The sequence below is a fragment of the Meleagris gallopavo genome, chromosome 2 (assembly GCF_905368555.1).
Source record: "Meleagris gallopavo chromosome 2, MGAL_WU_HG_1.1, whole genome shotgun sequence".
Lineage (NCBI taxonomy): Eukaryota > Metazoa > Chordata > Aves > Galliformes > Phasianidae > Meleagris > Meleagris gallopavo.
The window spans coordinates 30,319,547-30,331,769 of record NC_139405.1 but is presented as its reverse complement, the minus strand read 5'-3'; the positions used below and the strand labels follow the sequence as shown (position 1 = coordinate 30,331,769).

Below are 12,223 nucleotides of genomic sequence, written 5' to 3'. Positions count from 1 at the left end.
GTGCTAATTAGAATAGCAGTGTTTGGGCTGAAGAGCTACCTGCTGCTGTAGCTTCACGCTAAAGCTAAGTTCTTCCTGGGTACAACAGAATGTGGACTTGTAAGCAAGCTTCTTCAGAGAGTCTTGTAAATACTTTGAGTGTAGAGCAGAATTAGCACTTTGTTCTGTTATTAGACATTGCCTACGTCCATTTCTACTTAAAATCACAAGGTCCATTGATCTGCAGAGTGTCTCTGTTGCTCGCTGAATGGAATAGCAAGGGATTGAGCCACCTCGGATGCAAAGAATACCTGGATATTGTAGGCAGAGGGGGCCTAACTGTGTAGTTAGTTACAATGAAATCTGCAGAACAAAGTTAGGCTGGTGTGATGGGCTGGTTAAGGCAGAATGACAGAAACTGGATTCTTGATATTGGTCAAGCCGCCTCTTGCAGGCTGGTTCCTATTCTGCACAAGCATTCTGCTCAGTGGTGGGGTGATTAAAAGAATTTCCCTTTCTGGGATGCAGTGAAGACAAGGAGTTTCTTTTGCACTAAGCCTCCTTCAATTAGATAGCAGCCTGATGGTGCAGCAGTTTGCTTCTGACTCCTGCCCTGGCACCTGGCTGTGGGTTGCTCTGCGCGTGCCTGGCTGTTTCCATGTATTGTGTCAATAGGTGACTGACAGTTTCCTTTCTCACGTTTCAGGAGCTGTTGGCCAGATGCTGCTGGATGCTGACAGGGGAAAGCTGATTCGGAGACAAGCAGTCAGAAATGTTTGGACACGTCGTCATTTTGGATCTGTAAGTCCTTGTTTGAGGGAAAGTTGCCTGGAGGCAGTGTGGGTATTTGAGTGGAAATTCTGAGACTGTGAGGGTAGGTTTCCAGTCCTGGTATCTCTTCCAGGTAGGTGAGGATGAGATGGCAGGTAGTTTAGTTGCTGAGTATTGGGTAGGAAGTGGGACAGTCCTGCCTGAGCGTGAGGAACTGCGTGATGAGAAACAGTGAGGCCTTTAGCATGTTTGTTCTGAGCATCACTGTGATGGAAACATGCAGGGATCCATGGAGGCCTCTGCTTGTTTGCCAGTCTGACTTCCAGCTGCTTCTGAGAGCTGGTAGAGAAGCAGTTTTAAACTGTAATAACTGGTCCTTTCTGGATTTATACTCTTTTTTTCTCTCTCTTTTTCTCTCTCACACTGTACTTTACAGCTTGCTCCTGCAGATCAGTTATGCTGTTGTGGAGCTGTTCTTAACATTACTAGTTGAGACCTGACAATAGCATTGAAGTAAGGAAGGGGGCTAGACAGTTTGTTGGGTCAGGGCCAGCACCAGGGCACCTTTCAGTTTGTTTTGGCAGAGCTTGTTTGCATGATCCTGGGTTGCCTGCCTGCCATTCACCTTCCATCTGGCATACAACTACTCCACACCCTTCACTTCTGTTGCTCCTCCCAGGGCTTGGTGCCATGGATAGGGGAAAAAGCAGTGCAGCAATAGAGGTGCATTAGGAAAGGGAAGACTCATCTGCAGTCTCTCTCATGTCCGTGACAGTGTGATAGCCGTAGAGCTAAGCTCTTAGAGCTGTCTCCTGGATCCACCCATTTCTCTTCAGGTAGTGATGGATGCCCTGAGCTTTGAATACAGAAGATCCTTTCTGAACTTGTGTTAAATCCTGGATTGAGTGGACAGTATTTCACAGAAGCCTACTTGCACCAAGGTAGAGCATGACACGCTGCTTGCAAGAAGCCAGAGAGTAGTTTGTCTTCTCTCTTGTAGAGATGTGAACTATCACGGTGGTAGGCACAGGAATGTAATGTTTTGGCTCAAAGGAGAGTCTGATAATTACCATCTCATTTGTAAGTGCACCTTTAGCAAGAAAAACTGACTTAACAATTACCTCATTTGTCCTTTTAGCATTTAGGCTTCACAATCTGCAGTATCAGAAAATGAGCAGTAAGGGTCCCATTTCACAGATTTGTTTAGTCCTTCCTGGAACCAAGGTTTTCTAGAACCTGTTACTTCATGACTTTGCATGGTTTTTGGGTTACCTGAGTGAGTCCTTGGGATGTGTTCTTGCCAAGTGCCTTACTAGCTCTTGCTGGGCTATGTGGCTCAACTGTCCTAAGCTAATCTCCTTTACAATTTACTGTTGTGGGTTGAAACAGGCACTTGTAGTGTGGTAAATATTCTGTTGTGCTTCATCATAAACATTCCCTCTTCTTTACACATTTACAGGGTGAGGTTTCAAACTGACTTTTTGATAGATGCTAAGTCATTTGTTTCTCTTCTTCAGGGCATCTGAGTGAGTGTCACTGCTTCATGAGGCTTTGAATTTGAGCCCAGGCTGGTAAGTCCTCAGGTCCTTAAGGGCTGGAGAAATTACAGTATTTGGGATATCTACATGAGTATCTGCTGTCCTTAGCCTGTCAGAAGTTGACAGAAAAGTTAATTGTAGGTTACCTGCATAATGGTGTGGTGTTGTCTAATATGCTTCTAACAGGAGATCAGCATTTCACTTTGAAGAAGAGAATGTCTTCCCAGCAAGATAGACCCAGCTTCCTACTACATCCCAAAAGAAACCCAGCAGTTTCTTTTGGAGATGTAGTAGAATGTGCATTTGGTATGCTGGATGTGATTCTTCTAAAATATTTGAGATCTCTTCACCTTGTTGTTTTTAAAGGAAGAGATCTTAAGAAAATGACTCCAGCAAAGGTGAATTTTCAGGATTTTGGTTGTGGAGATTCACAAGCTAATCCTTGAAAGTGGCTCATGTATGTGGAAAACACGAGTACTTGTGTTCTTTTTAGAATAATGGAGGGCAGCTTATAAATTATCTTGTGAAATGTAAAGCCTGATGTGGCTCGGAGCCACTCTGTGTAATACAGACATTCCACACTTGCCAGCCCTCCTAGTGGGCTCAGTATAAGTATCAGAAGGATGCAGCTAAGCAAGAGAGGATAAAGACTGAAGATAACTCTCAGGGCTCCATTTGGACACTGCATAATATGTAAAATTCCCCTGGCCAAAATATAAAGCAAATGAATTCTGCTAGGTCATTGGCCTGGCAATATCCCTTGGCCAGATGGGAGGGCCAGTGTAAGCGGGCATTAAATAGCCCTCCCATCTGATGAGTGGGAAGGGTGATCTGAGTTGTGGCAGGTTCTGCATTTTAGACTTTTGCAGATCAGGCTCCATGGATTGCAGAGATGCTAAGCTTTGTCAGTGATAGAATTCAGCAAGGGAAAGGGGAATGGGAAGAGGATGCTTAATTCAAATGTGTGGGGATTGTGAATGATGCATGTATTGTCATCAGGGGAGATCTGCCATCATGCCCTAAAGAGATGTCTTGGCATCTCTGGGACTTACTGTCTTGTCTGCAGTGGGATGGCTGAAATTCTGGCTGGGTGAGGGAAAATCTTCCTGCTCTCCACCATACCTACAAAGTGGTGGAAAGGAAGAAGATAGCTGCTTTTCTTCTGTCCCGCATCTTGCTCTTGTGCTGCTTCTGCTCCTACAGCAGGCAGAATCTTTCTGCTCAGCACAGCTTAGGTAAAGGGACAAAAGCTAGTCTGGTCTTTCTCATAGCAGTACTGCCGCATTTTGCAACTTCTGACCTTAGATACCAACATTAATGGCATTGCTTCCTAATTTGATACTACCTCAACTTTGTCTTTTCTGACAGAGTGAGCAGTTGTAAAATACGGTACCTCCTTCTAACAAGCCTCCTACAGTCTGCCCCACTTGTGTTTCTGTGTAAGCAGAAAACTTCAGAATTTGGGCTCTTTAATGATTACAGTCTCCTCCCACATAGTTCCTGCTGACAGTGACAGCACATAATCAATAACTCCTACTGTCACTGCTGCCTGTAAGGCTTGCTGTTTCCATATTGGAAAAGGCCTTTCCTAAAGAGCCTAATCAATATGCTGCTGTGAGGCCTGTTCTCGTTTGCTATATATAATCTGGATACACACAAACTACGTGAGTGAGTATGTGTAGAAGGGGGGAGAGGATGTGCCAGCCCTCTGCTCTCACTGGCTGGGAGAAGGACACATCTATCTCTGACTTTGCTCCCTCTCCTGCAGCTGCTGCTCAAGGCTTGTGGTTGCATCCTTTTCCTGCTCTATCAGTACTCTGCATGGGGACCTGCTCTGGGACTCCAGGGGAGACTACTTCCTGCTGGTTTGCTTCTAGGGTTCGATGGAGTGTCTGTGCTTCTCTCTTCTGTGAACTTTCTGCTGTTGGTAGGTAACCCGCTGTTGGAGCCACGCAGGTGGGAGGATGTCGAGCACAGCTCCAACAAAGAAGCCTTACCGCAAGGCACCCCCACAGCATCGTGAGATCCGTCATGAGGTTCCCATCATTCGTGACGACCAGGATGGAGTGATCTTGGCTGAGCAGAGTCAGGTAACGGCTTGCCGGGTGGCAAAGGGCTTATCACCATTGAACCAGCAAACGGGGTTTAGTTGCACTAAGGCAGGCCAGCTTGAGCAGGCAAAGGGGTTTGAGGTTTGCAACCTGAACTTCTCCTCATCGTGGTCCCTGGAGTCTGGCAGTGAGAAGGAAGTGACAGGGTGCAGAGCAGAGTTGAACGTGAAGAGCCAGACCTTGCCAGCACCGCCAGATAGCAGGAAGAAGGGACAGCAAAGTGGGAAGCGGTGCCCAAACCGCAGTCGTGGGCACCTCAGCAAATTTGTGAGCCGTAGCATGGAGACAGTTGTGGTGCCTGGAAATGAGGGACACCGTTCCAGTTCTTTCAAGAGCAGAAGCCTGGAACGCTCACTTATGTTTAAGGAGCCTCCTGAAGTCTTGACACCGAGGAAGTTTCGGGTCTCTTCTTCACACCAGCCTCTGAAAGGGATCTTGAAGCAGACTGGCATGCAAACAGGCCCATGCCCTGAGACCTTACGCAAGTCTCGCTCAGTTGAAACGCTTTCCCATGGCCGTGGTTCATGCAAGTACAGTGATCCTCAGCTCTGCCTTGTCCGTAAGGAGAAACGCTCTCTGGAGCGCAGCAGCAGTAGTGCTGCTGACATTGCCAAACGCAAAGAGAAACTCAGAGAAGAAAAACTGCAGTTCTCCAAATTCCTGGATGAGATTAGTCAGCGGGTGCTGAGTCCCATCCGCTTGCGCCCACTAGAAGAGACCAGGGGGGCAGAGCAAGACCAGAATTCTGCCTGTTGTGCCAGAAGCTCTGTGCCAGAAGGCCAAGGGGAAGGTCACCTGGAAAAGGTCAAAATCAAGCGTGCATCTGAAAGATCCTCCTGCCCAAGCAGAAGAAAATCAGAGAAGAAATGTGAGGGAATGGGAATGGCTTTGTGCCAGAGAAAATGTGCAGAGGAGACTGAGAGAGTTTCCAAACTAAGAAAGAAACCCATCCTTGGGAGAAAGGACAGTAAGGAAAAGGTCCTTTCCTTGGACAGGAAGATAGTAGATCTGTGTCAGTATGAGCTGCAGCAGCTGGCAGACTTGGGGCTGGTAGGGACATCCTCTGGGCAGCAGCATTCACTGTCTTCATGGAAAAGCAGTGCAGAGGGCAAGAGGGATGAAAGCAGTCCCTGTTCGCAGCTGTTACAGCCAAACCATCTATGCGCTAAACTCGAGCGGAAGCGTACAGTGGAGCGGAACTACCCAGAGAAAGGATCCTTCTCCCCTCCAACACACAGGAGTTGGGAGAAGGGACCTGCCCCATCTAGATCCTCCCCTTCCTGCAGCCTGGCACTAAACAAGGTAGGTGCCAGGACTGCTGGCTTTTGCAGACAGGGGTCTCACAAAGGCTAAAACTCCTACCTGGATCTTGTCTCACCTGTAATTCCAGGACTGGGGGGAGATAGCAGGCCCCCAGACCTCATGCTGTGGGTACTCAGTCACCACAAGAGTTGCTGTCTTGTGTTGCTGCTTGTGTCTGTGCTCCAAGTTGGGTATATCTTTCTGGGAGGAGCCAGCTTCCCTTTCACTCAGGAAGTGGGGGGGTGGGAGTTGGTGCTCTCTCCCCTCTGCAGGCCTCTTGGGTGTTTGCAGGTCAGAGGTGTCCCCAGTCTGCAGGGAGCAAGTTGGGAAGCTCTAGTGTCTGCAGGTGGTGGGAAGCTCTTGAGGCTTTTTATCTGCCCAGTACCCAGCTATCTTGGGGTAGTCTGGCTCTGTGATGTCTGATTGAGGCCTTTGTAAGCTGTATTCTCTCTTCTTCTTTCTTGGGCCTGCTTTGGGACCATTGCCTCATCTAACTAGGAATTGCCTTATCTCCTTTGCTGGTCACTACTGTGTGCTGTTTGTGTTTGTAGAGGTTGGGAAGCAGTTGCTAGATGGTTCTGCGTGAATTATTCAATTGTCATTTGGAGTCAGAATGCAAGGAGGGGTTGGGTTGATGGGATTGCCTTTAAGGACAAGAGATTGTATGCAGTTACTAAGGACTATTCTTTTTAAAATGTGAACTAATGAAGGAAGCAGCCTCCTGATGTCTTAGGGCCAGAACTGGGATAGGTTTGCTTTATGTAATACTGCTAGAAGCTTAGCAACCTCATTCACAACTGCATGTGGCATGGCCTAAGCTCAGAGTTGACTGTGACACTTAATAGCCAGTTTAAAGTGTTTCAGTACTTAGGGCTTCTGTAGTGCCAAAGCTACACCAGGCACCAGAAATAGACTATGGGCAGCTTGGACGTTGTGAGAATGGTCAGAGCCTTGGGCTTTCACAAAAAGTATGGTTGTTGCTAGTGCTAATTAAATCTCACCCAGCTGTGCTGGCAATCAACAGCCATTTCATGCTGCAGCGCTGTCTCTCCTTGTTCTGCAGATCCCTACTCCAAACATCTGTGGGGATGTTGCCCAGAATGTTTCTTTCACAGGTTTTTTGGCTTCTGGTATTTCTTGTGCTACCCTAGAATAGTTACAGTGGCTGTTTTCATATCTGTAGAAAGAAATCCTTTTCACAGTATAATCTAGCTGGTGTAACTGGTAGATACATTTTTTTTAATCTCCCAAATGATGCTCTGTAATTCTTTTATGAGGCCTCGAGGGTGTTCTGATTGCTGTGGTGACAAGTTAATTCTCAATGTATACTGGCCTGTTTGATTCCTGTTGCACACTAACTGTGGAAGCTGAAACACCAACAAAGATTATAACGTTGGAAAAGATGCTGAGATTGCAGGTGGGAGAGTAAAATGACCTAATTTGTGTGGTGGTTTCTAGTCCAGCTGTTCTACCCTGAACCCAAACACATAGTCTGTTTTGGTATCAGCTAGCAATGTGATGTGTACAGAGCCCGGCTTCTCTAAGTTTGCTTATCATAATCCCTCAGAGCAGGTGTGGAAGAGTCCCATATAGGGTCTAGAAACTGAAACTTTGTCCTTTAAGATACTATGTGAAAGCAACTCCTCTTCTGAAAGAATCTCATAGCTGTTTTCTTCCCTGTGCAGGAACCCTTGACGGATGCAGAAAGGATGAAGTAAGTGTCCTGTTCCCCCTTTATGCCTGTTGTACTGCAACTGTGTGAGTGCTGATTCCTCACATCTTGCCTGCGTCAGCTGTGCAGCAAAGCTGACTGGCCTTGCAGGCTCCACATAGATCTTCATTCAGTTCTCTTGAGGGCAGAGCTTTAGACTGTGCCTTGCCAACCTTTGCATTGTATGCCTCACTCTAGAGGCATGGGGACACAGATCTTCAGGTGCAGGCAGAGCAGTTGAAACCTTTAACACGAGTAGAGAGAGAAGTACCTTCGTGTTGTGGCATCTGTTTTAATGTAAGCCATCAGAAACAGCATGCAGGGGCCTGCTGTTGAGTGAGGGTGAGAACTGGGCCCTTTGCTGATGGTGCTATGGGGCACAGACAGCTGCGAGCATTGTGCTTAAAGCCATAGTGAGGAACAAACATTGCTAGAGAGGAGCTGTGCTGTGCTTCTTTATTTTTCTGAGCACAAAGGAATGAAAAACAACGGGAAATCCTTCTGACCACCAGGCATGTCCTGGCTGGGGACTAACAGAGCAGTTTGTATTAGAATGGGATTGACTGACAGCTGTGATCACCTCTCTACACCCACCCCACCACCTCTGTTGCTGACCTCAAGGCTGTTTAGAGCACTCTTTCTACCATGTGTTAAAGGTGTGAGGGCTTCTGAACAGTTCAGGGGAGGAGCAGTTCAACTTCTTTATCCTACACTGGGATAAATTATTGAGTGGGTTTTATTCACCAGTGGGGGACACTGGAGCTGAATGGCCCATCTGGCCAGTGAACTTTATCCAAGCACTGTAACCTGAGAGGAAGCTGGGAGCTGATAACATGGCTGGCCATCTAGAATGTTACAAAGCATGCATCTCGTAACAATAGCACGCCTCTCTTCATGGGCTGGAATCTCCTGATAGTTCAGTTCCCAACGTTTTGGGGCCCACATGTTGGGTTGTCCCCTAGAGCAGGGCAGCAGGATATGGGTGCTGGTGTGGAGTGCCCCTTGTGCTCTTAGGGGTACCTTTGTTCCTTTGTGTCCAGGCTGCTGCAACATGAGAATGAAGAGCTGCGCCGTCGGCTGACGTATGTGACCAACAAAATGGAGGCAATGGAGAGGGAGCTGGAGTCAGGTCAAGACTACCTGGAGATGGAGCTGGGTCAGAACCGGGAGGAGCTGGAGAAATTCAAGGACAAATTCCGTAGGTATGGAAAAGAAAAATGAAAGAAGGATAGAGCTAGAGAGATCACTGCCTCCAAGGACTTCCTCAGCTGGCTTGAGCAGGCTGTGCCCTGTTGTGTTGAACAAAGAGGTATGCTGCATCCTCAGTGCTCTTTCAGACCTAGGGGAGAGTAAAAGCTTTGCAGCCATTGCTTTCTCCAAGGTACAGTGTAAGAACGCTGCCAGCTCAAGGGATGGGCAGCAATAGGGAATTCTATTTATTAGTTGTGAGGTGGGATCTGTCTCGAATGGCTATCTGACATCAGCAAAAAGGAGCCACTGACTACCTGGGATGTAGTGCTGTGGTTGGAAATTAATGCTAGGCACTGATTACATGGTTACACGTAGCTAAGCTCAGATGAATCCTCCAAAGTCCTTCTTATTTTCTCCAACAAAGACATGAAAGGTCATTTAGCCAACCTCACCTTGCCCATAGTAACTGGGAATCTGAAGGCCTTTATGTTGTCTTAGTACTGTGAATACTAAGGAGTATTGGGATTGTGGAATTATTGGTTTGCTTGGTAGTTAAGAAGAAGACTTGAGCAAAGGCCTGAGAACCATTCCTATGTGTACGATCTTGATTCTGTAGGTTACAGAACAGCTACACTGCTTCCCAGAGAACCAACCAAGACCTGGAAGACAAGCTGCATGCCCTGGTAAGTGTTCTGCTCTACAAAGAGGAGGTAGAAGAGACGTATATGTCAGGAGCAGAAGGGGGAAGGGTTCCTGGCTTTAGCTAGCAAATGTAGTTGGTATGGGGTGGGGTTTGGCCATGGCCATCTATTCTCCCTTCCAGCTGGTGTCACAAACTAGTTTCTTGATTTACTGAGTCCCTTCTTGGTCATGCACGTGAGCTTGGATGCCCACAACATAACTGCATGGTATTCCGTCATGTTGCTTCAGTCCCTCTCAAAATGCCAGGGATGTGTCAGCCAGTCTTGGGGTAGTCATCCTGGGAGGACGGGGGCAGAGCCTGTGTGCGTGTGTGTCTGTTGTGTGCATTCATAACACTCATGGCTGTTTCTTTTCTCTCCCTCCCTCTCTCTTTCTCTCTCTCTCTCTTTCTCCTCCTCACGCTGCTGCTGGCACACGCTGGGCGCACTCACCTCTCAGGCCTCTCTCAGCCAAAGCTGGATTTTTGCAGTTGCGTCTTTTCGTTTGTGTGTTTTTTCTTTTTCCTCTTCACGTGTCTCAGCCTGTTGGTTTCATTGTCAGTCCCACATATACACCATCCCAGATGGAGGGGCCCCAGCCCTCATCCAGCCTAGGGCTCACCTGGTGTCCAGCAGCTGCCCGCAGATGCAGCAGGTCCTAGCTTGCAGTGCTCCATCTTAAGAGCATTTGGCTCTGGGCCAGCTGGAGCGTGGCGCACTGGGAAGTGGTGCCCATAGGCTGTGGCACTGCACAAGATGTGGATGGCTGTGAACCTTGTTTGCTCCCTTTCCTTCCCCTTCTGGGTTATGAGCAGGCAAGTTGAACAGCTGAAATGTAGCCCAAGATGAGGGTGGGTGTTTTTGTTTTTTTTTGTTTTTTTTTTTTTTTTTTTTAATGTTTTGTTCTAGCCCTTGAATTTCTTGGGCTAATATAAATTGTGTTGGTTCCTAAACAGACTGTATATTTGGGAAGGATTCTCCTCCTCAACCCCCTTGTGTCACTGTACTTCATCTGTGACTCATCATTGGGCCTTGGTGGTCACAGCCTTGGAGCAGACTAGATCAGTGTTGGAGGAACTTCTTGAGAAAGGGGATGGCTTGGTTGTTCTAAGCTATTGCTCCTCTCAGTTGTTACATCTGAGTTTCTATCTCCCCTGCACCTGAACTATTAGGGAGTCTAAAGAGACAAGATCATCTGCTTTAGGGAGGGTGTTAGGGAAGCTCCAGATGAAGCCGTCGAGCAAGAACTGAACTCTTTGAAGATGGTGCCCTTTCCCTGCCAAAAAGAACTGTCCATTCAGCATTGATTGCTGATCTTGATCGGCAGTATTCTTGTTCTGTTGACTGAGCAGAGGGCTGATTATCACGAGCTCAGAGGTGGTTACTGCTGGTGGCAAGACGACTATTCAAAACCAGTAGATTGCCATCGGACACCCTGTGAGCCATGACAGAGAAGAAACGTAGTTATGCTGCAAGAAGAGGGACTGCATTAAGGATGTTCATACTCACTAGTTGTCTCTGTACCTAGCAGAGTGAATCCCGCCCGAGGTGAAGAACCCTTTGTCTGTCTGTATAGAAGTTCTTGTATATCAGCTGAGCATGTCATTGTGCTATGCTTGGGGTGAGGTGGGTGGTAAAACCGGTTTCTTCTGTGCTGTGGAAATTTACACATGGTATTCTTGCATCTCAGATTAAAAAGGCAGAGATGGACCGCAAGACATTGGACTGGGAGATTGTAGAGCTCACTAATAAATTGCTTGATGCCAAAACAACTATCAATAAGCTGGAGGAACTTAATGTAAGTGTGAGTCTACGAATGGTTGTGGAACTGTGTTGAGGTGCAGGCTTTTTTTCTGGTTCAAAGTCATTAGTGTAAAGAAACACATGAATAACTAAAATGTATATGAAAACGTGGGAACAAGAAATTGAAAAGGGCTTGAGGGGTTGAGCAAGAAAGAGCTGATCTTCAAGTTAGATATGTTTACTTTTCTAGCATTTAATCTTAAAGTTTGACCTGTGCCCAGGCTGTAGTAACCAAGTGGTTATTTAGCTTAGAAATGGGAGGGAACTATTGCCTTTTCCACACAATTAATGTAGAAGTTCCTGGATTTGGTGCGTGTTTCTATTAACTGCTCTCAGTTCACTCCAGTCTGTGTGCAAGATGCCTGGCATTGAGCAGTGTCTGCAGGCATGTCTGAGAGCTCCGAGATGGGTTAGCAAAAATCTGGTGGGACTTCTGGAGATCAGTTTCACAAAAGGATAGGAGTTTGATATATGGAGAGAATATAGGCCTGAAACAAGAGTTGAAAGGGACATGGCTGAGTTGTAAGAAGTACACAAGGTGTGGAGAGGGGGGAAAGGCAGACGCCCTCAGGAGAAGTTCATCTTATTCCACCTTCTGTTTGAAGTTGGTGAGGTGGTGTCATTTCAGGTAAGACATCAGTCTGACACTGTTGCACACCTGTGCCCTTTTTTTTTTTTTTTTTTTTTGTCAGGAACGCTATCGACAGGACTGTAACCTTGCGGTACAGCTGCTCAAGTGTAACAAGTCCCACTTCAGGAACCACAAATTTGCTGATGTGAGTAGCAGTCCCACTGAGGTGGGAAAGAAGGGCTCGTGGTTTCCACCTGTCTTTCTTTTGCCAGCTTTCTCTGCAGCTTTTCTCTTTTGGCCTCTCATCCTTCAGCCTCAGGCAGAGGTATGGGGGGCTCCTGTTCCTACTCCCACCAAGAAGGCAGTATACAGCCTCTGCCAGCTCCTCTTTCACACCAGCTCCATTTCACAGCGCAGCCAAGAGCTGTTATAAAAAGCACAATAACCTTGAATTTGATAGCCTGCTGGGTGCCTGATGGGAGCTGGCTAAAGGACAGACCTCTCTCTTACCCTGCTCTGTCCTCTTTCCTTTCTTACCTGGCCACATGCAAGGGCCGTGTGGCCGT

The 12,223-nt window shown here is 47.2% G+C and overlaps 1 protein-coding gene across 6 annotated transcripts in view; it reads left to right on the top strand.

Annotated features, from left to right (window-relative positions):
- Positions 1 to 12,223, top strand: part of TJAP1 (tight junction associated protein 1) — a 38,899-nt gene that overhangs the window by 21,355 nt on the left and 5,321 nt on the right. For 5 of the 6 annotated variants that reach the window (XM_085219501.1, XM_085219503.1, XM_085219500.1 and 2 more), the window contains 8 exons: positions 686 to 780; positions 2,268 to 2,321; positions 4,220 to 4,378; positions 7,387 to 7,415; positions 8,453 to 8,614; positions 9,220 to 9,286; positions 10,974 to 11,081; positions 11,779 to 11,862. In XM_085219501.1, the coding sequence (XP_085075627.1) occupies positions 4,253 to 4,378; positions 7,387 to 7,415; positions 8,453 to 8,614; positions 9,220 to 9,286; positions 10,974 to 11,081; positions 11,779 to 11,862 (576 nt within the window). In that variant the 5' untranslated portion in view covers positions 686 to 780; positions 2,268 to 2,321; positions 4,220 to 4,252. The remainder of the gene's footprint in view (positions 1 to 685; positions 781 to 2,267; positions 2,322 to 4,219; positions 4,379 to 7,386; positions 7,416 to 8,452; positions 8,615 to 9,219; positions 9,287 to 10,973; positions 11,082 to 11,778; positions 11,863 to 12,223) is intronic. The other variant, XM_085219504.1, reaches the window with a different exon arrangement.